Source organism: Strigops habroptila, chromosome 12 (assembly GCF_004027225.2).
Source record: "Strigops habroptila isolate Jane chromosome 12, bStrHab1.2.pri, whole genome shotgun sequence".
Classification (NCBI taxonomy): Eukaryota; Metazoa; Chordata; class Aves; order Psittaciformes; family Psittacidae; genus Strigops; species Strigops habroptila.
The window spans coordinates 17,745,612-17,770,864 of record NC_044288.2 but is presented as its reverse complement, the minus strand read 5'-3'; the positions used below and the strand labels follow the sequence as shown (position 1 = coordinate 17,770,864).

The 25,253-nt window shown below is 47.7% G+C and overlaps 1 protein-coding gene across 1 annotated transcript in view; it reads right to left on the bottom strand.

Moving 5' to 3' along the window:
• Window positions 1-18,249, bottom strand: part of NEURL1B (neuralized E3 ubiquitin protein ligase 1B) — a 136,341-nt gene extending 118,092 nt beyond the window's left edge. The window contains exon 1 of the mRNA XM_030504472.1: window positions 18,181-18,249. Within this exon, the coding sequence (XP_030360332.1) occupies window positions 18,181-18,223 (43 nt within the window). The 5' untranslated portion in view covers window positions 18,224-18,249. The remainder of the gene's footprint in view (window positions 1-18,180) is intronic.
• Window positions 18,250-25,253: the final 7,004 nt, after the last annotated feature.

The window sequence follows — 25,253 nt, the reverse complement described above, 5'->3', positions numbered from 1 at the left end:
ATAGAACAGAAGCATTTAACTTTCTGGTTTTCTGCTGCTGTTACCAGCCCTGCTGCAATCACAGGGTATAGACGCCAGAAATGAACAAAGCACTAAGTAAGTCACGAGTCTTCAACTCCCCAGCTTGTCCCCAGGAAGCAGCTTTGCCTTTATCACCTCTATCACAGAATTGCCATCACCAGCATGGAAATAAGGCTGAAGGATCAGCCTCTGCGCTGAGCAATCAGCTCTCTGCAGGAGAGCCCAACGTTGGTCAGAGCAGATGAGAAAAGGTGGCAGGAGTGAAAGCCCTGCACTGGAAGTGCGCAGACCATCTGTGATCCCAGGCAAAGTGCTGTGTCCTCAGCAGGCGAGAGGTTTCAGCTATAAGACAGCATCAGGAGCTCATGGAGCAGTCAGAAAGGAACTCACAGCGAAGGTACAGGGGTAGGCACTATCCACAGACCCTTGGGGCAGCCCACATCTGCTCTCCGTGCCTCTCATCCTCCCTGTTGGCACAGAAAGAGCAACAAAACTGCTCTCACCTGGGCACAAAGTCAGATAGAGGACTAAGATGCTTTAAAACCTTCTGGTAAAAGAGGCATGAAAAATATCATCAAATTTTTACATTATCCAGAAGACAGATGTTGGCCAGCTGCTGAAGACGGGGTTGGCAAATTCCCCACCACACACTGCTCCTCTCCAACTGGAGCAAACTGCAGAACACACATCCTTCCTGGGGGAACGTGCATGGAGCAACAGGCCTGGGCTGCTCTCCTCGTGCTAAGAGGGGGGACAACCACCTTATAAGCACGTTCTTCTTTTACCTTTGATTGTTGCTAAAAATAATCAATACGAGCTATGTGGCTCAGGCTGTTCTCACCATTGTTCGTTGTGGGGTCAAGTCCAGATCAGATCGAATGTAATTCCATGTGCAGAGTGCTGCTGGTCCCCCAGGGCTCACAGCATGTGGGAGCTTGGTCGGTATCTGTCCTGTCCATCAGAGACACGCAGTGCTGATAGGCATGAGCATGCACACCGATATGATACACCAACTGGGCCACCAGCAAGTGGGAGATGAGAGGTCATGCATAGAAAAGGAAAATGGAGATAAGGACCTGGGTCTCCTCATGTACATGCAAGAGAGAAGCTAGAAATCCTGTGATCTTTGAAATAATCAGAGAATATTCAACCCTTTATACCCATACAACATCAGTCATCTCCACTCTGGTATCTTATACAACCACCTGAAAACTCAGTGTGTGCTCCTTGAATCTTCTGCTTGTTAGCAAAGTTCAAGCGTAAACCACAGCAACCACATAGGGTTTTTTGCCTAACCCTGGTATGATGAGACCAGTTAAAGAACAAGACCAAAGTCTGGAAGATAACACTACAACATAGAGGCAACTTTCACACATGGTCCAGAACAAACCTCAAAATAGCAAGGACACCTGACTACTTATGGATAATTAAGCAAAGTAGAGGTTTCATCTGGCTGTCCTCTGCATGATTAATAGGATATTTTATGGGGAGTGGGTGAATGGCCAAGAGAAATGAAATGAAAGCCTAAAATTGCTATTAGAGATTGGAAATTGGATTAGCAGCACCTGCAGAGCCCACGGGATCACTTCACCTCCTGCCCCAAGAAATCAAGACTAACACCACTTCGGGCTATTTCTGCTGCACCCTATTTAAAAGCCAGTTCAAAAGACTTGATTCAATGCCCACAGCAACATAGAACATTTCCCAACCAGCTCCAGCAAAGAGTTAAGTACGTGCAACCTGTTGATTAATTTGCAGGCAACAAGCTGCACTAATAAAGCCCCGGGGACCTTAATCAAGCTGTTTGCTGGATGCCAGACCAAAGCAGGAAGATGGGCAGAGCTGTCAGGATGGATTAGTGTTTGCCCACTGGCAACATTTCTCCTGAATGAAAGCAAGCAGGGGGTGGTAAACACACACACACATATGCAGCCATATAACAAGAGGGGAAATGATGTGGCTGGCAGCAGGTCCCAAGGCCGGATGGCTGCGGGAGCTCAGCTGCCTATGCAGGGGAGTTAATCACAGGAGGTTTTGCATCTTGGGTTTTACATTCACCTCCATTGTTTGCAGTTCCTTCCGAGAAGCTGGGAAGGAGCAATTTCTTCCTTTTTCTTTTTTTGTTTTTTTTTTTTAAAGATCTTGTGCTTTCCATTCAATAAATTTCCCTGGCCCCCATTCTCCTCCTATTGCATGGAAAGTTGAATGAAATGAAGTTGTTTAGGACTGACCCCATTTCAAAGGGCTTCAGTGACACACATTGGGGTGAGGACGTTTTGCAAATTCAGCTAAAGTTCAAAAGGGATCATTTCCTTTCATTATGACAAGGTCTGACATGGGTGCCTTTTTCTTCCTGTGGCATTTACTGTTCTGACACAGCACTATCAGGTTAATGCAGCAGAATCCAAACAAACACTCTGCCTTCCTATCCCTTAAGCAGCTGAAGGAACCCAAGTGGAATCAGTGCTGGAATAAGTAAGAATTAGACGTGAACTCCATTTCTGGTTAGATGCAAGGAAATTTTTCATCTTTTAAGTAGCTAAACTTTATTTAACCTGGCAACCTTTTTCATCACAAGTATGCCCCTATGTGCTGCCAGGGAGCATCTGCCTTGGGGTACCAGTTTAGCAGGCTGCTGTGTGTCCAAGTGGATGTACAGAGCCTGTAAAACACCTAACTCTGTACAGGAATAAGCACTGAAGCCCAAAATATGTTTTATTTTATTTGCTAAACCTGAACAGACAAAAACAAAGGAGCAGAGAACTGCTCAGCTGTGTCTTACTTATGTTAGGTGTATATGAATAAGGCCATTACCCCCACCTCAGCTTTCTGCTGTTCCAGCCAGCAGGAACAAAATACTCTGCAGGCATTTCCGCAGCTGGTGTAAGTTGCTATAGATTCACTCATATGAGCACAGCTTTGATAATTTACACCAGCCAAAGATGATCTTCTCCCATGTTTACAGCTCCACCGAGCACCACAAGGACACAAGCAGGATGTTGACACCTCGTGACTTTTACCCATATGGATGAAGGGGATGGTGAGCACTAAGCACATGCAAATGCAGCTGAGGATTAGCAAAAGCAATTATGAAAAACTAGTGGAAATAATGATTCATCAGGAATTGAATCAGATGTTGTGCCCAGTCGTGCACCCAGTGGATTTGGTGACAGCAGTGAGGATGCTAGCATGATAGAGAGAATTTTTAAAGCTATTTCAAAGCAAAACCTGCCCAGTGCTAGTTCTGCAACACCACCTTTTTGTCTGTTCTATCTTTCAGACACCTCAGGACCTTGGAAAATCTCTGTGGCATCCTTCTCACCCCCCAGATACCTCTCTCCCTGCCAAAACTTTGAGTAAAGAAGAAATGGTGCATAACATGGAAGCCAGATAGGAAAAATTGTGTGAAACTTGCATCAAGCCAGAGGCCAGGCTGAATGCTAACAATCCCTCTGAACCAAAATACCATAAATATGCCTGCATACATTATTTCTCAGCAGTTCTCAGAGCACGTTTAGTACACTAGAGAAAACACTGGCAATGTCAACAGTATCTCCATTAATAGCTGGAAAACATGGAGACAGAGAAATGTAAACGACCTTGTTCAGAGTCACGTACTCCAGTGGGGTCATTGAATGCTCTTGGCCATGACTTCCTCCACCCGGCAAGGAAACACACCAGGAATTACGCGAAGCACAACCCCAGCAGCCAAATGCCATCTCAGCTTGAGCCAGTGCTAGAAGGATGTCCTCTTCAGGTAAAGAACAACAACAACAGGTATGCTCTGTATCCTGACCTAGAGAAAACCCAATAACCAGAAACACCCTCTCACGAGACAGTATTTCCATTGCTTGCACTGGGAACAGGATCAGAACTGAAGTTGGGGAAACGCTGGACAGAAACCTGACAAGGACTATCAAATCCTGGGTTAGCTCTCTTCATACCAATTAAGCAAAATGACCTTGCTCCATTAGCGTCAGTTCTCCACCTGCAAAGTTTCACGTTAAAACATCACAAGTAAAGAATAAAGTTAAGTCTCAAGTGAGTCACTACCATAAAGATGAAATAAGAAAGCTCTACTTGAGTCCCCCCCACCCCACTCCAGGGTCAACAGCCAAGACATTCCCCCATCAGCTGCAAACTTCCTGCATTGCCAGTGAAATCACAAGCAAAAAGCCAATATAGCTTTCCCCCCACCCCTCAATGTTCAAAGCCTGTGCAGCAGTTTGATTCCCAGAGGCTGTAAATCCACCACCCCTCAGGTATATTCTGCCAGAAATACGTTAACGCCACACTGACACACTGCATCTGCCTGGCTGGTTTAGCTCTGCCGAGACCCTTGCTAAGGGGCTGTGCTGGCTTGTGTACTGGCAATAATTCACATTACTGTCCCTTGAATTAGGAGAGCTGGCGAGGAACGGTTGGTCATATGAACTCAGTATTTTTGCCTACCAACAGGTCAGGTGGAGGTGGGTGAGCCTCCCTGAGGAAGAAAAATGGGGCCAAATACAACAAGGGAGGGTTTCTGACGTAAGCTAAGAGACTGGTGAGGTTATACTGATGAGGTGACTACATGGGATCACCGGAAAGCAGGCTCCCTGGAGCTCCCTCACTTCTTTCTATTTCCTTTGATGGAACTAAGGGTCTAACCCAGGTGTTAACCAGGATCTAACCCATGTTCAACAGCCCCTTGGGTGCAAAGCTGCATGGGAGAACCTCTGGGAAGGAAAAGAAAGAATATCCTTCAGGATATTCAGGCCTTTACAAGAAGATCCTGGTACCATGCCAAACAGACATGGACCATCCAGCAGTTCCAGTACTAGTCATCAGCAAAGTGGCCAGTGCCACCAAGATCCTCAGCATCCCAGCTCCCAGTACAACCAGTGCAGCAGGGTCCACATCACAATCACATGGGCTGCAATCACTGAGAAAAAGCAAACTTTGCTCATAGGCCACCTCAGCCCTGAGCTTCACTGCTCAGTCTCTACTTGTGGTCAAATTATTTGTTGGTTACCGAGGCACAATGTCCCCAAAGCTGTGGGTAGGCCATGGGAAAGACAGAACTACTGTTCCTGTGCCAGCTCCATTCCTATTTAATAGTCCCAAGAATCACAGTGATTCTGGAGCAGAACCCCAGGCAACACTGAGGCATCAAAGAGGAGAAAAAGCCTGGCTAACCCAGAGTAAATAAATGGCAACAACTGAATTGCAATTTCCCAGCAAAAAGCAGAATATAAAGATAACAGAAGCAGTCCATCATAAGATATATAAAGATGATTCAGGGGAGACAAAATCAGTAGGGAAAGGGGTGGAGGAAAATCCAATATCCAGAGCTCAGATCACACATAAAAAAAAGGTAAATAGACAAAATATATATATTTTTTCTTCACTTTGTGTAGCACAAAAGTGCTATAAAAATATAGAATATAATCTTACTGAAGTCAGTGGAGTATGACCATAAGTTATAGCTGACAAATAGCTGAAAACAAAGCCAAACCAAGAGATCATTTGCAGAAGAATTTCAGATGACTCTGTGGGTCACCTCGATCTCCAGCAGTTAAGGAAGAAAACGAAAACACAGAGGAACTAAATTACTTATGTCAGTCAAGCTTATCTGTTACAGAGCTACACCTTCCCTACCATAGCACATTTCTGGAATTAATGATTCAGGCACTATCTGCCGTTGGGCATAAGAAGAAGAAAAACTGAAGTGATTTGGTTATTTGGGAAAACAAGATGCTTCACCCAGCACAGGTAACAAACACCAAATTCCAGAGGAACATCTTCCTGGACCAGTAAAAAGATGCACTTTGTGATAACTAAAAAAAATTAAGCACTACAGAATAGTGAGAACAAGAGCTCTGCTGAAAAGTGCATCCAGGAATGACAAGTCAGTGTGGTGCCAATGCCTGATAAACTAATTAAGATGCTAATTAAAAGCAGAGCACTTTCCCATCTGGGGTTCACAGTAGAGACAGGCTATAGCCTGAACAAGTCTCACCAGGGAAAGGGGATGGGTGGGTAAAGAGGGCAATGCAAGAGCACTGATTGACAGCACAGTTAGATTTTCATGATGAGACATTTCACAAGAGGCTGTTAAAGAAACCACATAGTCATGGGAAATGGCAAAGAAGCAAATGAGTTAGATGATAAGGAGAAATAAGCAGGCAGTTCCATTAGAACAATTTCCTCACCCTAAAAGGCCAACTCCCCATGCCAATCACTGGTTTATCAGCCTAGAAAATAGGTTTACTGAAGAGGGATTAAAATCCCTTCTCTTCCCCCCCAAATAAATGCCAAAGTAAACCTGGGAAATCTTCAGGAGAGAAAGACTTGGGCAGTGGTGGCTACTGCCAAGCTGACAAAAGTGGGATAAAGAAAGAAATCGCCTTTGCTCACCCACCAGCATGGTCAGCACTCACACAGGAAAGGGTCTGGGCAGCACAAGGACAACCCATGCCAAAAAATGGGAGAGAGCAGCCTGGAAATAAAACAACTTAGTGATGTGCCCCATGCAGAATAAAGCTTCTGAGTCCAACCTATCCCCATAGTCACCAGCACTAAGAATGGTATGGGGCCTCAAAGGGATGAGAGGAAAACCTTCAAACGGCAGAGCAAGACTGCGACAGAGTAAGTACCAGCTTTCCCTTTCTCCTTTCCAAGAAAGCCACTGATTAAAAAGCATATAGAGGCTGTGAAGTGAAGGATTGGAAAGTCAGAAATTGCCAACGTTTATGCTGGGTAATCTTAACTCAACCTTCCTGGATGTTCATCCTGTCCAGAGAATGGAGCAGGTGTCTCTAAGGAGGGGGAGAAGGGATGCATTTCAGGATAACCTTTGTGTTTATCTTTGCAGCCTTTCAAAATGTTTATTTTTGCTTGGGTGTGGACAGACTTGTCAGAGGAAATGATATAAAAGACACCATTTAATGGCACAAAAGCACATTGTGTTTCATTGCAATAATCCTCCCATGAAATACATCACTCGATGCGCCATCACCCCAGGCCTCCCACAAAAAGCCTTCAGTGTGAACCGCAAAGGCTCAGCCCAACCTGCACAGTCATTCCAGTGCTGGCTTTCACCTTGCTCATGATGGCACTTCATTAAGAGGGTTGGCAGAAGTAAATGTGCATTAGCTGGTGGCAGGAGAGAGGTACCAGCCCAGAAAAAGGTCTTACAGTAGGAAAGAGGCAGTAGCAGCTGAGGTGGGTACGGACTATATTGGTTGGTTCTTCTCCCCCCTTCCCTTCCCATGTGCCCCTGTGAGAAGGCACATGGTGCCCGAGGAGCTGGGAAGTGAGTGCCACCAGTCTGAAACAGGGCAGGAAAGGCACCTAAGGACCATCTGTTCTCTCCGTCAGCCCAGCACAACAGGTCCTTCAGCACATCTGAACAGCCAGGCAAGGCTGAAAACACGGTATCATTCCCCGTGGCCAGCAATCAGCGAGGCAGACTCAAAGGGAACAGAGTGCACAATTATCTAAATAGCAGGATGATCCAGCATTATAAGAGATGCTGATAATGAGATTTTCTAAGTACTTCAAGGGCATGTTATTACTGCCCGTAAGACAGTCTCAAAAGGATTTGAATGGTGGTTTGAGAGTCGGGGTGCCTTATTCCACCTGGAATTTTACCAGGGTCTCTTTCACCATCCCCTGAAGCATCTGAGACTGGTAATGTTTTGGAGAGGATTCTCCTGGTTCATGAGGACAGATCCCTACAGCAGTCCACTAGTACCTAAGAAAAGCTCCCTCCCAGTAAACTACTATACTGTGAAAAAGGGGGGTGGAGAGGGAAAGCAAAGGGTCATTTTTGGTTTCCACTGGCACCAATTATGCTTCTGGCACATTTATATAATTTTTTTTTTTTCCATAATCAAGATAGTGAGGTTAAGCTTTTATTTTTTTCCCCTGAATAAACAAAGGCCTATAATGGGCAGTCTGTGCTGTGCCATGTCTGGAGCCTCCGGCTTATCAGAGCCGTCACGGGACACAATTTGATCTGGAACAAAAAAGCCACTGAAGCCCACCAAAGGGGTGGAAGGGAGGTCCCCTGATCTCCAGTAGATACTGGATTTAGTATGTCAGCTTTGACTGCTGGGAACAAGGGGGCAGAGAGACAGCAATTAGCAACCAAACAGCTTCTGCTGTCATCCCGAGCTCTGCTAGCACTGGCTAGCAATTAAAAGTGCTGAGGGAAGCCAGCAATATCCATCTCCAGCTACACATTTCTAAGCCTGAGAATGTATATTCCCCAAAGACACAGCACAGGGGGGTTTCCTCTTGTGTCCCTCCCTCATTCTCTCATATTCTTGGACAGCTTAATGTTCAGCCTGGGACTTCCCAGAGCTGATCTGATGTTTCCCATGGTCAGATCTGATGATCACCCAGCCCCAGGCATCCAGAGACAAGCTGGGGGCCCGTAAGGTCCTCTCCCCTTGGAGGGGCAGCGACTGGGGAGGGATGCAGTGGGGTTTATGGCAGAGGAGGGCACCCAAGGCTCTGTTGGGGCTTGCATCTCCCAGCCTTGCTATCCCCATTTATACATTACTGGGGGAGCAAAGTGATTTGACAGCTGCAAAAAAGCAGATAATTCTGCCTGCCATGGCTGTGTTTACACAAAAGCCAGTGGTTTATGAGGAACAGCTTAGTCAAAGCACACAAAGAAACACCCTGCAATATTTTCTGAAGAGGGTTTTATTATTGCATTGAGAAGTAAAAGGTTAGCTACAGAAATAGAGAGAACGAGGCAGGCTTAATAAAACAACTGCTTGTTTTCTCTCTCATTCTGCATCTCCTCTTCAATCCTCTCACCAACCCTGTCTGCCCCCAGCTCCCACCCCAGATGCTCTCCACACTTAGTGCCCAGGGACCTTCCTGGTGCTGGGACCCAGCAAGGAGCACCCAGTGCCTGCAAAAACATGCACCTGGGGAAAGAGAAAAGCCCTGCAGCGTGGCCAGGACAGCTTGGTTTGTGTTTGTTTCTCCACATCAGTGTAAGGGGAACAAGAGAGATCCTCCCTCCTCCTCCTCATACTCTCCTGCCTTCTCCATCACCCATGCTCCTCCTGCAAGCTTCACCAGCTGTATGCCACGGCTCCTGGCCTGATCCTGCCATGCTTGGGGCACAGATGCTTTCCCCCACCTTGCTATGTGTGCATGCAGGAAGGGATATGAACTAAACCCGGAGTCAGCATCCCTTGTATCAGCAGGAGCCATGAAGCCACTTAAAATCACTGTTGAATGTACTATTCATAATGGAGAGACTAACAGCAGCCAGAATGAGAGTTTAAGGTCCTTTCCAGCCCAAGCCATTCTGTGACTCTATGAGCCCGTTAATCCTCCGTGAGTTGTGTTCAGTATCGCCCCCACCAGCACCCTCTAAACCCAAGGGGCTAAGACAGCTCAGTCCTGAGTTGTCACAAGGCCAGGGGTGGCTGTGACAATCTAAGCCATTCCCAAGGGACAGGGACCAGGCAGCACCTCTGGTCACAGCCCACAGCAGGAAATACTGGGGTTATTGTTACCGTATTGCATTTAAGAGGGTTGTTTGTCTCAGCCCCATCAGCACTCAGAAAATTAGATAAAGAAAAAAAAATTGCAAAGCAAAAGAGTAGCAGCTCCCAGGCTCTGACCAACCTGCTTTACCAGTTTGCAGTACAGACTCATTTCCCAAGAGACAAACCATGTTATCTCAGTCTGGGTAAGGAAAGAAGCAGCTCCTCTCCATACAGCATCCCACCACCTTCAGCTCCCCTCTGCAAGGCATGAGCAGACAGAAGAGCGAAGGCAAGGCTCTGTATCTCCTAAAAGTGGTTTTTCCTGCCCAAATGGAAGGTGCTGAGGCCGAGCCTTTCCTCACTCTCTTTGTCAAGACCATGTATGGCTCAAACAGGGAACCGTGCTGGTTTGACCCCCATTGCACAAGGGAATCTCTGAGCTGGGGCCCAGAGCCACCCCTGGATGCATCTGAGACATGAGGACTGTGTTTCTTCAAAGGGCTTTGCAGGTTGAAGGTTTGAATTTATTGGCACGGGAGTGCCACATGCAGGAGAAGAGATGAACACATTTCTGGGAACTGGATTCTCCCACCCGTATGGCTGAAGCAAAAAAACAAAACAGGTTTGACAGGGAACAAATTAATGCAGCATGAAGAATTTCTAAGGAAAAAAAAATTATCTTTGACACATGAAAAATAGATAAATCCTTGCAGAAGATTACTTTAACAAGGCCAAAAATCTATCACAATGCTGAAGAAAGGAGGCACAGACAGGGCTTTAAAACGTATGTGATGTTTTTATACCCCTAAGCACTGGGAAGGCAGCACAGTTCAGAGATGACAGCAGGGATCCTAGCCAGGACTCCTGAACTCTCCCAAGCTTTTGGGGATTGCTGCAACCAGGAGAATAGAAACCCTCCATCCACAGCAGTTACAAACTGGCACAGATAAGTTGTAAAGGGGAAATTAAGGCATGAGATGATACATAATCAAGACAGTAGGACAATCCCACAATTGTGGATTTTCTTAAGATCTTGTCATGTTACACAATATTATCTTTGGATGAGTGTTTGGGATGAGTGTTATGCCCTGAAAATGCACCATTTGAATCAGCCACAGTGATCTAGGATAGAGCGTACATCATCCCCATCTCCAGCTTTCCAGAGCCCAGTGCTGGGTTTTAGACCCTCTCTAGCATCCTGTCTTATGGGGAACACAGCCCTGTGGCCCTACACCTAAACACCATGGACCTCTCCCAGATAACTTGAGCAACCCTTCTTTGTCATGCTCTGCCTTCATAGCTTTGCTGGTCTAGGGTTTCATCCTTGTGGGACACATAAGAGCTACTTTTCACAGCACTGAGGTTCTCTTGTAACTTCTTAAATACATACACTTTACTCTTAGAAAAGCATAGGGGCACGAGTACCTGTACCAAGCCCTACCCCACCAAAAAAGACACCAAAACCAACAACAAAGTGTTCTGCCCCGTCTCTTCTGGTTTTTTCCATGGACTCCTTCAGGATCCCAAAATCCTGCTCAATGTTCAGGCTGTCCCCCCACCTTGCAACAGGCTCTCTCCAGCTTGTGCAGGTCCAGGGTTCAGTGTGTCCTTTCCTATTGGGGAATTTCCATCCTCCCTCCCATGCCTCATCCGCTCAAAAAACCTACAGCAACCAGTTCCCTTCAGCACAGCCATTAGCTCCTTTCATTGTATTCATCCTATTGCCAGAATACAGACATTCCAGGTCAGCAGCCTCTCTGATAGTTTTGTAGCTGCTTTCAAGCTGGACACATGTTGTGACACTTTGCATTTATATTTATGGATCTCAGTGTTTTACGTATATACTCTCAGCCTTATTATACAACCAAGGACACTGAAGGGTACAGCCAGTGTAAAAGACTCATCCAAGATTCAAACAGCAAGACAGAGCAGAGTGGAAGATAATGCCTCAGCTTCAGACCAAAAAAGGAGCACCCATGAACGGGCTGTACAGGTTATTCTATTGTATAGGCTGTAGTATATTGTGTAAACTGTGTCTAAGTACTCTTCCACTCTCCATTTATAATACACCTCCTTGCGTTACAGAAATCCAAGTTCACTTGCACCACCCCAAAGCCTCCCTCTCCCCAAACCCAACCGTGGACCACATCTGACCTTTGCATGCGTTCTAAATTAGAAGCGCACATTGTATTTCGCTAGCCTCTTGTATGTGTTTTCCATTGACACAATGACACAAAAGCAGCAAAGCCTGTGAGCCAAGCCCTGGAAAGACGGCAGCTTTAAATAGCCTCTTTGTCTTGCCTTTCCTTGCTGAAATATTGCAGGTTATTTAGAATTGAGTTTTAGTTTTATCAGAGACCCAGAAATAGAGACAATAGAGGGCTGGGTGAATTTTAGCATCATTTCAGGACACAGAGTTTCTCATTCCTTTCTACCCTCGCCTCACCTCGCCCTCCTTTGCAGGATTTGTACCTGCATCCCAGGAACCACCTGGGAGCACACACTCCTTGAGGGGCTCAGACCCACAGGAGTGATCTCAGCCAGAAAGGGAAGAGGTGCACAGAGAAGGTGGTACATGTGTGAGAAACTTCACCTCTGCAAATTGAGGGCAGGGTTGCAAAACCAAACCTTCTGTCTTTGATGGGGAAGAAGCAACTTTAACAGACTTTGGGCTGGTACCCAATGAAGTCAAATGAAAAGGTTTCTCAGCACTAAATTAACAGGAAGACTGTCAAGACAGTAACAGAAGTTATAAACATTTATGTTCCAGTTCAAGGCAGGAGCAGGCATTTATAACTGTGTTATCTGACTGCCAAACTCTGAAAACTGGAGTCCTGTCTTGTCAGGGCATATGGATGCTCCTTTTTAGGTATGTTTAACAGCCTGCAAAGAAGATAAGATGCTTGGCCCGGTGAAGAGCCCCAAACAGGGGTGCAAAGGGGTGACATAATGGGAACACACCTCCAAGGACATTCCTATCTGCCTTCAGGGCTGTAATTAGTTACTTCATCTGGGTCCTAACACACTTGTCCATGTTTTGAACAGCAAATAGATTTTAGGTTCCTTTCATTTTCTAATTTCCTGGACAAGCAGCTGCAGGAGAAATCAGAGCAATTTGTGCAGGTGTTTAGCCAAGGGTACAGCCTACAGTGGTGGGTTTGCAGCCAGAGCAATGCTGGGAGGAGAAAACATGTAACAAAGGCTGAGCCATATTACAGTGTGCAAGGAGAGAAAAAGCAAGCAAAAGGGAAAAGCCTTATGAACAAGCCTTGTAACCTGCATTTCAGAGCCATGCAGAAATAACAAGTGCATCAGTCTCTCAAGTTTTTCCCATTCTAAACGGAAAAAACTTCTCATTCACCTTTGGTCACTAGGCTGCTAAGCCACAGGTGAGCTACCGCAAAGTGGTATTGTGCTGTGTGTCCCACTCCTCAGGATGGTCCCCTGCCCAGAGAAGGTCTGTTACAGTGAACCAGCCCAGAGTGCACTTCATGTTTGTCCCAGGGCAGTGCAAAGGCACCTGCCAGCAAATATCCGAACCACAATTAACCCAGACCTTCAGAGACATCACTGCTAAGCATCAACTTCTCCCAAGTCTCACAGCTCAGTGCAGCCAAAGAGATGGGACTGCAGGGAAGCCCATGTGCCCAGACTTCTGGCCTGATTTGAAGCAGCACTGTGCAAAGAGGAAACACAATGTGTACTACCATCACCTTTGTGATAAATCCACATAAATGTTGTTCATTTATCAGCAAAAGAATCCACCTAAGGCTATTGAGTACAGTACAGTCCCAAAACACTGAGGGAGCTGAACTCAGCACAGTCTACAGCATTTTGTAGAGTGCTAAACTGCAGTTCTGCAGAAAGGATTTGTTTATGAGAAAACAGACTCTACAGTGCAAAATGAAAGTGTCTTTGAGTAAACTGTGCTTAACATGAAGAGACTGTGCTATTTTCCCCACAGCTGAGCCCGCCTAGAGCCTAACATGTGCAGGTTAACTGAGAAATGTAACTGCTGTTAATCCATGCATGACAGGCAATGCAAGCAAACACAGTTCATGCTAGAACCTACTGTGCTACAGGATATTTTGGTAGCCAGGTAGAGTGACTCGGAGTAAGCAGCACAGTGCTGCGGACAAAACAGCCCCCAGCTGTGTGAATCGCGACATACCAGCCAAACATTACTCTTAAATCCAGTAAACGGAGCCAGCTCTGCCTCTGCTCACCCTCTGCATAAGCCACAGAGGTGAGGGACGGGCTGAGCCAGGTGAGCAGCAGCAGGCAAGGGCTCAGCCCCAGATTCACCGTGGTGCAGAGCCCAGGATGGGGCGTTCGTGAGCGTTTGGCGCCACCTAAGCCCAGAAACGGTCCCATTCATCCCTCCTGCTCCATTTCAGAGCAGAGGGAAAACAAAATCTTTCCATAATAAAATCCTCTTTTGCTTCTACAGCACCAGGTCTTTCAAGAGAACCTTCCATAGAAGAAATCTGGGAGCTAAGAACCCGCAAAAGGCCAGGAAAGATACTTCTGGAGAAACCCTTGCACTGAAGTAAACTCAGACCCAACCACAGAGCTGGGGGGACTTCAGGAAGGTTGTAGAGGCTTTAACTGCCCAGATCCCAAGATCTCCCTTGCCACATTTCAGGGAATTCTTCAATATTTGCTCATCGCTATCCAGTTGAATACTGGTGCAGGAAAGATTTTCACAGATCAGGAGTTCAAGTTGCAGCAAGACCAACTCAGAATGGGCAATTGCCCCCAAAAGCCCTTGCAAGGTAGTCATGGGGCTCAAAAACAAATCTCAAAGACCAAATGAGCCACAAGGTAAAGGTTCAGAGAGGTACCTGGCTGGCAGTTACTGGCAGACCACACGCACTGACAGCACACACTACAGTGAGCAGGACAACACTTGCAAGTTGGAGAGACAGAAGTGCAGATACAGGAGCATGCAGGGTTAGAGGGGGCTCTAATTGAAGGATGGGAAAGGATGGACAGAAGCTGCATCCATCAGACATGGAAGAGCTGCTGATCAAGTGGAGAAAGACTAACCATGACAAGAGAGATGTACATGCTTGCCAGTATCTGCAATCATTTTTGTCAACCACCCATGAATACAAGCAACATGACCCACCCAGTCCAAAGCTACACTCCAGTCCCACTGATGCTTAACTGGAGTTTTCAGACCCAACAGCCAAAAAGTAACTCAGAACAGACGCCAGTGTGCCCTGTGCCAATCTGTAATACTCCCTAGCATTGCAATTTGGTTTCACACTCAAAGACCACTAAGAGTTCAGTCAGGGAATGATTGTTGAGTACAGACATAAGTCAACTTGTATTACGCAAAGAAAACTTTCAACAACTTTTGACCTTGTTGAGCTACATAAGATGTAAATAATTCAAAGCTTCCCACACTAGATGTCTAAGGGAAAGGAGCTTGCCTTTCATCTTCTGCAGCAGCATGTGCACACAAGGACATTCAAGGAGTAAGAACTCACTCTCAGTTGCGTCCTCCTCAAAGGTTTGCTCTCCTGGGGACCAGCTGCTGCATGGTTATTTGCTCTGCTTTTGACCAGGCTCAATCCCTTAAGCAACCTGCTTCGCAGTGTCCTTTCCCTGGCATTTATTCAGCTTTTGGGTTTTTCCTGGTGCACTTACAGTGTAGCAGTGCTGACTTTTTAACCCCAGCTCCCCTGTAGTGCCAGGTGCCCATCCTGGTGCCCAAATGCATCTTGAACAGCTTCCCTTGCTGCAGAGCCCAAGCCCCAGCTCTGCTGCTCTGTTTAAAATACACAGAAAGCAGTATTTCCACACTGAGAACCCCCATACCTCAGTGACAGCTCCAGCTTCTAAGGATTTACAGTTTTTATAATCCCATATTCCTGCTTTCTGCCCAAACACTGGTACCTCAGACCTAGCAAAGAGGAAAAAAAGCTCTTGGTCCCCTGCTCCAGCAGAAATCACAGCAGTGGGTGGAAGTCAAGTAGCTAAATATTTCCCCAATATTTTCTGTGTTTTATATCCTAGGACCATTTATATCCATTTATCCTAGGACCAATCTGGGCTTTGGCTCAGGACAAGAACACTTTACTCAAGCACTTCAGTGAAGGCTACAGAGGAACAGAGTTCCCAGCCACAGCAGTAACACACTCGCTATTGGAGAGATTATTCCCTTTCTCATCCAAGAGAGATTAGCCCTTCCAGTGGCAATTACTTGACATTAGAAATATAGCAAACCAGGTATTGCCACCAACCCACCAAACTCTGAGTCCTACTGCAGGTGCAGCATAGGCAAGCTGTTGGCTATAGCATCTCTTTGCACGCTTCAGCATAGCTTTAGAATGGTGCCAGCAGCACAGGATCCCAGCAGAAGGGGTGCTCAGCATCTCAGATTAGTTCACATTCAGTAATCCCTGAATTTTCCTATCCCTAACAGAGATCAGGCTGCAGAGGCTGCAGCATGCAGCCCTATAGAAGTTGTGCTGGAGAAAGTGGGTGGCTTGGGCATGTGAAGGGGGCACAGCTGAAACTTCAGCAATAGGAAAGGTATAGAAATCAGCTTGAGTTTTTTCAATGGAACACAAATTGGACTACTGGCTTTGGGAAGTGGTTTCTCTGATTTCTGATGACTACATTGTGCAAGTGGAGAAATTACTTCAGATTGAAAGCAGGCTGAGATTTACATACATGCTTGCTTGCTTGCTTTCTCAGTCCTTGACAGTTAATTCCATCTCAGTTCAAATCCTGGTATCCAGTACTGGAAGTATCACCAAATGCATTTATTTACCTTATCTGTTAAGTAAACAGGAGGGCAGCAGTAGCTGTTGATATGACCTATTACTGAGATCTGACTTGCCTGATAGTGCATTAACTTTAAAAATGTTATCTCAGGCACTGCTTTGCAGAATTGGTTTTATAACCAAAGACTGGATGTTTAGATTTCAAAATAAAAACCAACATTAGCGAGCACAGTTATGCCTCAGCTAGAAACAATCTTCCGTTACATAGCAAACATGTACATCTGACAGTGACAGACTACCTCCAAACCAAACACAGCATTAGCAGCTCCCAGGAGAAAAAAATACAAGAAACTTGAGAACCCACTAGAGCAGAATATTACCTGCACCCATAGTATTCATTCATCAGGAACACAATCAGCTTTTAATCCGCTGGGGCTAGTAACACCCTTAATGTACATACACTCCTGAACTCAATATTGCTTCACACACCTGAGAGCAATAGCCAGTAGGAAACAAGGCTCAGAAGTAATTTGGTTTGGTTTTTGTTCTGCCCATCACCTGCAATTACCCCTTTCCTGCAGTGAGTAGTTTACTGCAGATTTACACACCCGAGTCACACTTTGCATTGCCCTATATCACTTTTAGTACTACAGTAGGTAGCACTTGGCATCCGTGGGAACCTGCTTGACATGGCACAGTGCAACCTCGTTGTCCAAAGGTTCCTGGCACAACCCCAGAGGGACCTCTCCCTCCCCTCCATACCAACACATCCTACAGAGGTTCAGGCAAAAGCATCCAGCACCGCAGCTGCACAGATTGTCCTGCAGCTCATCACGCTACTGAATTTACACAGTAAGTAAATGACAACACTCTGTTGCTACTTCCAGTAGCAAAATATTTTGGGTTTCCCCAAAGGAAGAGAAAACAAAACTAACTGCTTAAAGCTTTTTTAAAAAAAAGTCATTAAATCACATCAAGCTATAAATGCCTGAAAAACTGATCAAATTTCTAACACTGCCATTAAGAATCAGGTGTGAAGAATGACAACATTTGATTTATAAATGAAACTGTAGCAGGTCACATGCATCCGAGAGCCAGTATGCAGATCCCAAGGGCCTGAAGCCAAGGAGAGGCTAACAAGAAACATGTTCAGTCTTGTTGGAACTCACTACTATACAGTGATACTAGTAACGACAACGATGCTTCACTTCACCTTACACACATTACACAAGACTTTTATTCCCACCCAGCATTATTTGTATTCTGTACTGCTGGCACCTCATACCGGTTGGCTGAGTTCAGTTATCAGCTCCCTTCAAATCCAGCCAACCAGGCTGCCGGCTGTTGCACTTTTTGGACAAGTACAAGACGCATAAAAGGCAACAAGAACCTGACACCCGGCTGCACGGCCAGCGCCAACCCGCTTGTTTTCCCGGCTCTGTTTTCCCAGGCTGTGGGCTGGGATTGGCAGGCGATTTTGGAGCGAAGGACTTTGAATTACAGTGAATTTGGCAGGAACACTGCCCGCGCAGCGACTGCACAGGATGAAAGTGCATTTACTGCCCCAGTTTGAGGGGGGAATAAATAGAAACTGCCCCCACGGCCATCTCTGGAGCTCATAACCAGCAGAGAGAACACCGGGGCTCAGAGCACCGGGTACCTGCCCTCTCTGCAGCACAACCGTAGTTCACACGGTCCGAGCACCAGCATTTTGTCTGCCACCTCCGTGCGTGTTACTTCCCGTGTCACCGATGCCACTGTCACACACCCCCCACCCCGACGGACATCGCAGGGCGGCCCCGCTGGTTTTCATGTCAAGCCCCACGGTACAGCGATGCTGCGGAGAGGCCGGTCCGGTCCGGTCCGTCCCTAAGGGGTATAGGGGGTAAGGGAAGGGACGCGACGCGACGCCCCGCACTTACCTATGCCGGTGGTGCGGCGCGGGACGGACTCGGCGTTGCCCATGGCCGGACGGAGCGGAGCGGGGCGCGGGGCTGAGCGGGACGGGACGGTGCGGTGCAGCGGGAGGCAGCCGAGCAGCACCAAGCTCCCGCCGCGCTGCCGATTCGAAGCTGCCGCCCGCTCCGCCCAGCGCCGCCACCGCCAACCGCCGGCCGCGGGCGGGACCGGGCGGGCGGGATCGGCGACTCGGCACCGCACCGCGGCCCTCGGCTCCTCTCGAGGGTCGGTGCCTGCATCTCGGTGCGCCCCTGTCCGCCTGCAGCGGAGAGATGTCCGCGCCGGTGTTCAGCCCGCAAATGGAGATGTCCGCACCCAAGCACCCATCTCGGCTATAAAGTAAGGTGCCTGCACCCATGGCAGCCTGCAGAAGGAGATGCTTGCACCCATGCACCCATGGCAGCCTGCAAAGGGAGATGTCTACATCCATGCACCCAAGGCAGCTTGTAGAAGGAGCTGCCTGCCCCATGCACCCATGGCAGCCTCTAGAAGGAGCTGCTTGCCCCGTACACCCATGGCAGCCTCTAGAAGGAGGTGCCTGCCCCCCATGCACGATGTCATCCCGCAAAGGGAGGTACTTCTTGCCCCTGCACCACTTCCAGTCGGTGAAGCCTGGCTGTCTGTGGCTATGCCCCCCTGCAGCCTGCAAAGGCAGGAGGTTTCATGCCCATCCTCACACTGGTCTATCCAGACCAGTTGCGTGCGCCTGCACCAGCTCAGTGGTGGTCTCACATGGCCTGACATTTTGAATTAACAGACTACGGCCATGAGGCATCAAGAAGGGCTTCTCCGTGGTCCCTACATAATGCTGATAACATGTAATATACTAGAATTGCTTCCTTTTCTGAAAAGACTTAAAAATAAAAACCACAAATGCAGTACTAGTGCAGACTAGTGGTGCACTTGGAGTAACCTTCACCACTGCAGAGCTGCGCTCTGAGGCACAGCTGCTTCTAGAAAAGGGACAAGAGCAGGAAAAGGCCACTACCATGTAACAGGATGAAGATTTCTTCCCCATCTCAGACAGCGTGTGGTCCTCCTGTGCCACAAATCTGGAAGATTTATAACAGAGATGAGTCCTGCTGCCCCTGGGACACTCTATTCCCCATTATTTCATATGCTCTTACATTTTGCACAGGACTGATGAGGACTTTGGAGGAAGTTAAACAGCAAAACAGAAGGCTGAAACATTCCTGAGTGTTTCTACTGATATGGCAGCACAGCCACCACTGGGAATAACAGGGAGAATGAAGGAAAACTGCAGTAGGGAGGTCACCATTTACCCCAGTGCCGATGTCCTCTTCCACAGCTGCATCCAGAACATCATTGCTGGGTACTAGTAGCTTTGAATTGCTTAGATGCTGATTAAAACACATCCTGCCCTGAAAACCATAGACAAAATAATGGGAACACAATGTGCAGACAAGTGTGCTCATGCTTTGAGCCTGGGAATGGGTCGAGTCCAGGAGAAAAGCACCAGCAATGCCTTTGCAGGATGCTGCTGCCTTCCCTCCTCCCCACCATCCCAGTACCCCTTATCAGACACCATGGTTTGCATTGAGAGCCCAGCTGAGGAAGGGATGTCTTGCCTGAGTGTGAGCAAGGGAGTGACTGCAACATGCGGATACTCCTTATCTAGCTGCTAATGCACTTTTTATCTCCTCCGTTAGGTGAGAGCAATATGGCAAAATCTCTAGTACTTGAGCAACCTTCAAAGCAGCCTCCTGAGCCGATGGTGCTATCCTCACACACAGCAGTTTATAGTCACCTCATCACCAGGTTTGGGGTCATTAGTGTGGCTTGGGTTTCTAATAATAGCCCTTGTAACAACAATAACAGCAGCACGATGCAGAAGAACTGCTGAGTGTTTGCAGCAGATCCTGAGCAAGTTGGGACTGGTGGCAGGACGCGAGCAGCAGCCCTCAGCAACGCCAGCCCTTACAACAAAAAGGCACTGATTTCTCAGGCTTTCTCAAAGCAAAAGGGAGGAGACGTCTTGCCCTGTTTGTTCCCAGAAAACACTCAGACATACTCACATTCCTGAGGAGGGCGAGTAGCGCACGGAGCGGCTTTCCCAGCCCTCTAATAACAGAGAAGTTGCTTCCACCTGAGCAGGTACGATGGGAACCTGACTGCAGAGGCAGCATGTGCAGCATTGCCTACTGCCAGGAAATCACCCCAGCACCAGGGAAAGGAGCCCTGGAGCTGGGCAGCTTGCAGCTCAGCGCACAACAGCACTCAACCACCCCATCTCCTGCAGTTGGGCCGGCATCACGGCCCCTGCCATCCTGGCAAGAACCTCCCAACTGATAAAAGCAGCCCCCCTTTATCTAAATCTTATCCCAGTGCTGTTGGAGCAGCCGCCAGGCTGTCCCCAGGAGGAGGAAGAACCCTGGGCAGGTCACACTATGTCACTCAGCTGGACACTCACTGGCACTCAGGGGAGGCTGAAGAGCGCCTGACACCTCTACTCCAAGGAGCGGAGATAGAAACCCTGAGAGGAGGATACACGGGGGTCGTGTGGCTCCTTCCCATTCAGCTCCCACTCTTCACTGCCCGGCCCCTCTGGGACAGGACTCTCAGGAGGCATTGCCTCATCTGCTGGTCACAGCACAGAGCTGAGGTTCAGAAGATGATGTTCTGACAGATACTGTCTGTATTTTTAGGCAGCTGTTGTCAAATCTCTTCCTCTGTGCAGCTTCCCCCCATAAAGGAGGGATAATGCCATTCAGGGGGGTGCATAGCTGGTGTTTGAAACTGACCTGTAATGTTTGGCAGTGTCTCGAGCAGGCAAAGAGCTATCTAGCATCACATTGCCCAGAATAGCCCCTGCATAATCCCGTTCTGTTCCTATGTCAGTGTCATGCTCTGGACAAAGGCCTGATTAGCCTAAATTTTCGTAACCTTTTTTCCACAGTTGCAATATCATGAAAAGCACAGATTTCCCAAGCAGACTGGGAGCCAAAATGCATCGATCCCAATCTGAAGAAAGGCTTTTTTATGCTTCCGTGCTTATTCAGCCTATGAATGTTCTCCTGCTGCCAAGAAGCAGTCTGGCTAGCAATGACCGTGGTAATGATTATTTTAAAACATGAACATCTGTCTCCACTGGGAACCAGGCTGAGGTGGACCAGGTCGTTTCATGCCAAGACCACCAAGCAGCTGTCAGGCAGCGCTAACCCTCAGCATGTGTTACTGGACTGGAACCAACAACCTTCAGCAAAGAAATCTTTAGCTCCCATTAATTCTCACACCTCTGCTCTAGGGAACAGCATCTGCACCACGCGTTGGCCATTCTGCACAGCTGCATGAAGCAGCCCACAGCTTTCCCAGCAAGAATTGAGGAGGAAGACACTGCTTTGGAGCCCAGCCCCGTGCACACACCCTTAATCGTTTCTGCAGGGGTAGGTCCAGCTGGGGCTGGGTCAGCCTTGGCTTCAGAAGCAGATAGGAGGATGTCATCCTTAACTCAAAAGCTAAGCACTGACCTAGGCACAGACACAGAGAGAGGTTACATGAGGCCACATCCCCTCAGCAACAGGACAGTGAGTTACTTCAGTGAGCAACAAAACATGCCCTTTGCATTCCTCTCCTCTTCCCAGGAGCCCTTTGCTCTGGAAGCACTGGAAGAATAACTCAATATGCTGAACAAACAGAAATGAGAGCAGCCCTTACAAAAGCAGAGCACTAGAGCTATTGCGCAGAGTGTTCCCAGGCCTCGGGTGCCCATGCACTGGCAGGTGGCTATGGAGAAGCCCTTGAGATTCCTCTCCCCTTGTGCAGCAGGAGAGATGCCTGTCCAGCAGCTGGGAAAGGTGCAAACACGTGAGTGCAGAAGACACGCTGGCTTGAGTAGAGAGTAGTAGCAAGGATCAGGCTCTCACTAACACAGTGGTATTTTGGTGTCAGTCCATAGTGTGATCCTGGAAAAAAAGTATTTTCCTTTCTGAAACTCTGATAGTTGCAGTAATAATGCTTAGCTGCTTCTGCAGATCTCAAAGTATTTCACAAAACTTCGTCCCCGAACTGAACAGAACCCCATCCCCAGGGAAGAGGAGGAATAATGTTTTCACCATGGTCACTCTGTGGCAGTCCTGGTACAAAGCCCCACATTTCCCAATACTGACTGGTTTTGTATCTTGCAGCATTATGGCATGCTGTTACTCAAAACTTGGACACTCCTGAGTGTCCCCCCACCCACACTGAAGGTGCTATTGAAGAACAAAGAGTTTACACTTAGTCACTTCACATTTTTCAGTGTACGGCTCTGTTAAGGGCCACTTGCAAAATGCCTAAACGGAGCTCCTCCTGTGAAGAACAGCTGAGCGATGCGACAGAGCAGCGCAGCTGATTCAAGCCATGCTCCCTCCAGCACCACTTGGATCCTGACCTCGGATGACTTCACCAGGCAAGGTCCTTCCCGTTTTTCCAGCATCTCCCCCCTCTGTAAAAGACAGATAACAATAATACTGAATTCTCCCCTCAGGATGCTGTGGGAATTAAACAGCCACTTATCACTAAGAAAATACAGGGAAGATTAAAGATGCTCCGAAAACACACATAGAAGAAATGGACAGCTCAATTACATCATGGTCGTTGTTCTCACTACAAACAATATAATCAGTTGTGGACTTCCTTGCGCACAGATATGCAGTAAATGCCTGCGAACTTTCGTTCACAGCCCTCGGTGAAGCGGGTTCCTCCTCCGGCCCGGCCGCTCCCGGCACTGCTGGAATCCCCCACTAGAGGGGAGCTTTTCCCTACAAACCACCCGTCCAGCTACAGCAGCAGGAAAAACTATTCCAAGTCCAAACTAGGAGGTTTGCAACGAAAACCCTCCCGGCCTGCTCCCGGTCGAGTGGAAGAGCCTCTCTCCCAGTTTAGCTGTGTCACTTGGGAGCGCGCTTGCTGTGCCCATTGGTGGACGCATGAACACCCATCGCTCTGCTGGTACTTCACCAGTCACCTCTGGAAGTAAACACTGGCACTCTGGATGCATGGATGCACAAAAACGATGTCAAGACAACCAGCAACAGCTGAAGAAGGATGACATCCTTCCAGTGAGCTACTCCAGGGTCCTCTGCAGACAAAGCCAAGCACTTTCATGTTACAGTATTTTGCAAGAGGTCAAAAACTCTGGGAAAGCTTTCAGTATGGGGTAGCTCCTCGGAGTAACCACAGACCCTGCAGGAGGAGGGAGGGGAGATGATATCACGCAGACATCCCTTCGCCCTCCTTCTGCGAGGACAGGAGTGGGCAGGAAGGAATGAGATGTCCTTGCTGAGGCTACAGCAGGCTTTTCAGACATCTATGGCAGGTCATGCATCAACACACACCTAAATGTCATCTGATAAGAAGAGCACAGAAAAAGAAAAAAAAAAAAGGAAACAAACCCCAATGTGGGTGCAGGCCACATGAAATGAAATCACTGGCGGTTCCCCAGCCCTGGTCCCAGGGCTTTGTCCCCCAGAGACCAGGCAAGCCAGCCCGTGCCAGCCGCAGGGACCATCCTACCCTGTGCCTCAAAGCCCAGCAGATGGCAGAGGCACATACAGCGATGGAGGAGAATGTGCTATTAATGACAGACATGGTTATTATTCGCAGAGCAGTACCTGATACTTCCCAACCACAGCTCCAAGTTTTACTGGGCTCAGCATAACAGGTTGATATTTCTATGGCGCTGCTTTTCACCCCAGAGATATTTCAAGGCTGAACATGCCCATTTCTGTCCTGGGGCGTATATGCTGTGAAATAAATGCTTTTTATGCTCAGTGGACATAGACAGGCGGAACACGCACTGCCCTGAGGTCTCGTGTGCACTCTGTGCAGCTGTCTATAGTGAAGGCTGCTCCCTGGACTCATTCATCCTGTCCCTCACCCACAGCAAACCTCTTTAGCAGCTCCCAACTGCCCACAGCTTTCGCAGGTAAACACTGTTGTGGCCTCACAATATCCAGGAATGGCAGATGAGTATCCCAGCTCCTTAAATTCAGCCTGGAAAAAAAGATATCTATGTAGGAAAGAAGATACTTTTACAGAACATGATGAGCAAGGGAGCCTTATTTAAACTCCTGGCAGTTACTTATTTGTTCGGTTTGCCGTAGCTATTTTAGAGGTTGTCATATGAGAAGCAAACTAAAAAAACCTCCTCTTGGCTAATGTGACAGCAAAGTTGGGCAAGATGAATCTCTCTAAAGGTGAGATTGTGTCTTTTCTGTGGGTGTGCTGGCTTACACCCACTGCTCTGGGATGAACAGCAGTTTGACAGTGACAGCAGCACAGTGCAACAGTCCAAGGCAGGAGATGAACAATCACAAGTCAAATCACATTTATTAGGGTTCTCACATACCTTTCTACCAGACTGAAAATCAGGATATGACATTTTCTCATCACACCTTGAAGATAACATTGTTTACTACTGCTGAAACATCTCTCAGTGCCATGTAATCAGTGGGGTAGTGTTGCAGGTTTCAGAGCAACCCCGAGAAGTGTCAGCAACAGTTTGACATGAGGCTGGAAGTCCAGATGTGTAAGGTGTCTGACAGCAACTTCTGCTTTGGCTTAGCATGAGTCACTCCATCACTCCTCTAAGTCATGGGATTTAATGGCCTCTCCCTTCAAATAGATAGAAATGGTGGAAAATGTGTTGAGGAGTGTTTCAAAGTGAGTGGAAAGTGATAAAAGCACCAGCAGTCAGTGTCTGGGACCTGGCAGAGGTACTCAAGAGGCCTGAGCCCCATTTCTATCCCCCTCATTCCCCTTCATTGACTTTCCAGATTATTTTTAACACATTACTTCATGACTCAGTCACCTCTTTCTTCTCTTGAAAGACGATGGAGACTCACCTCCTTGATAAAGCACGTCAGGTTCTACAGCTGATGTGACTACTGTCTGAATAAGAGCTTGAGATCACTGAAACCTGTCATACCCCTGTGGTGGTCACTGTCTGATGCAGTGTCTAACAGTGGCAAAGTGTTTACTGACAAACCAGGTCCCCCAGTGGTGCCTTTCTGGGTTGGCACTGTTGGGACCTGCC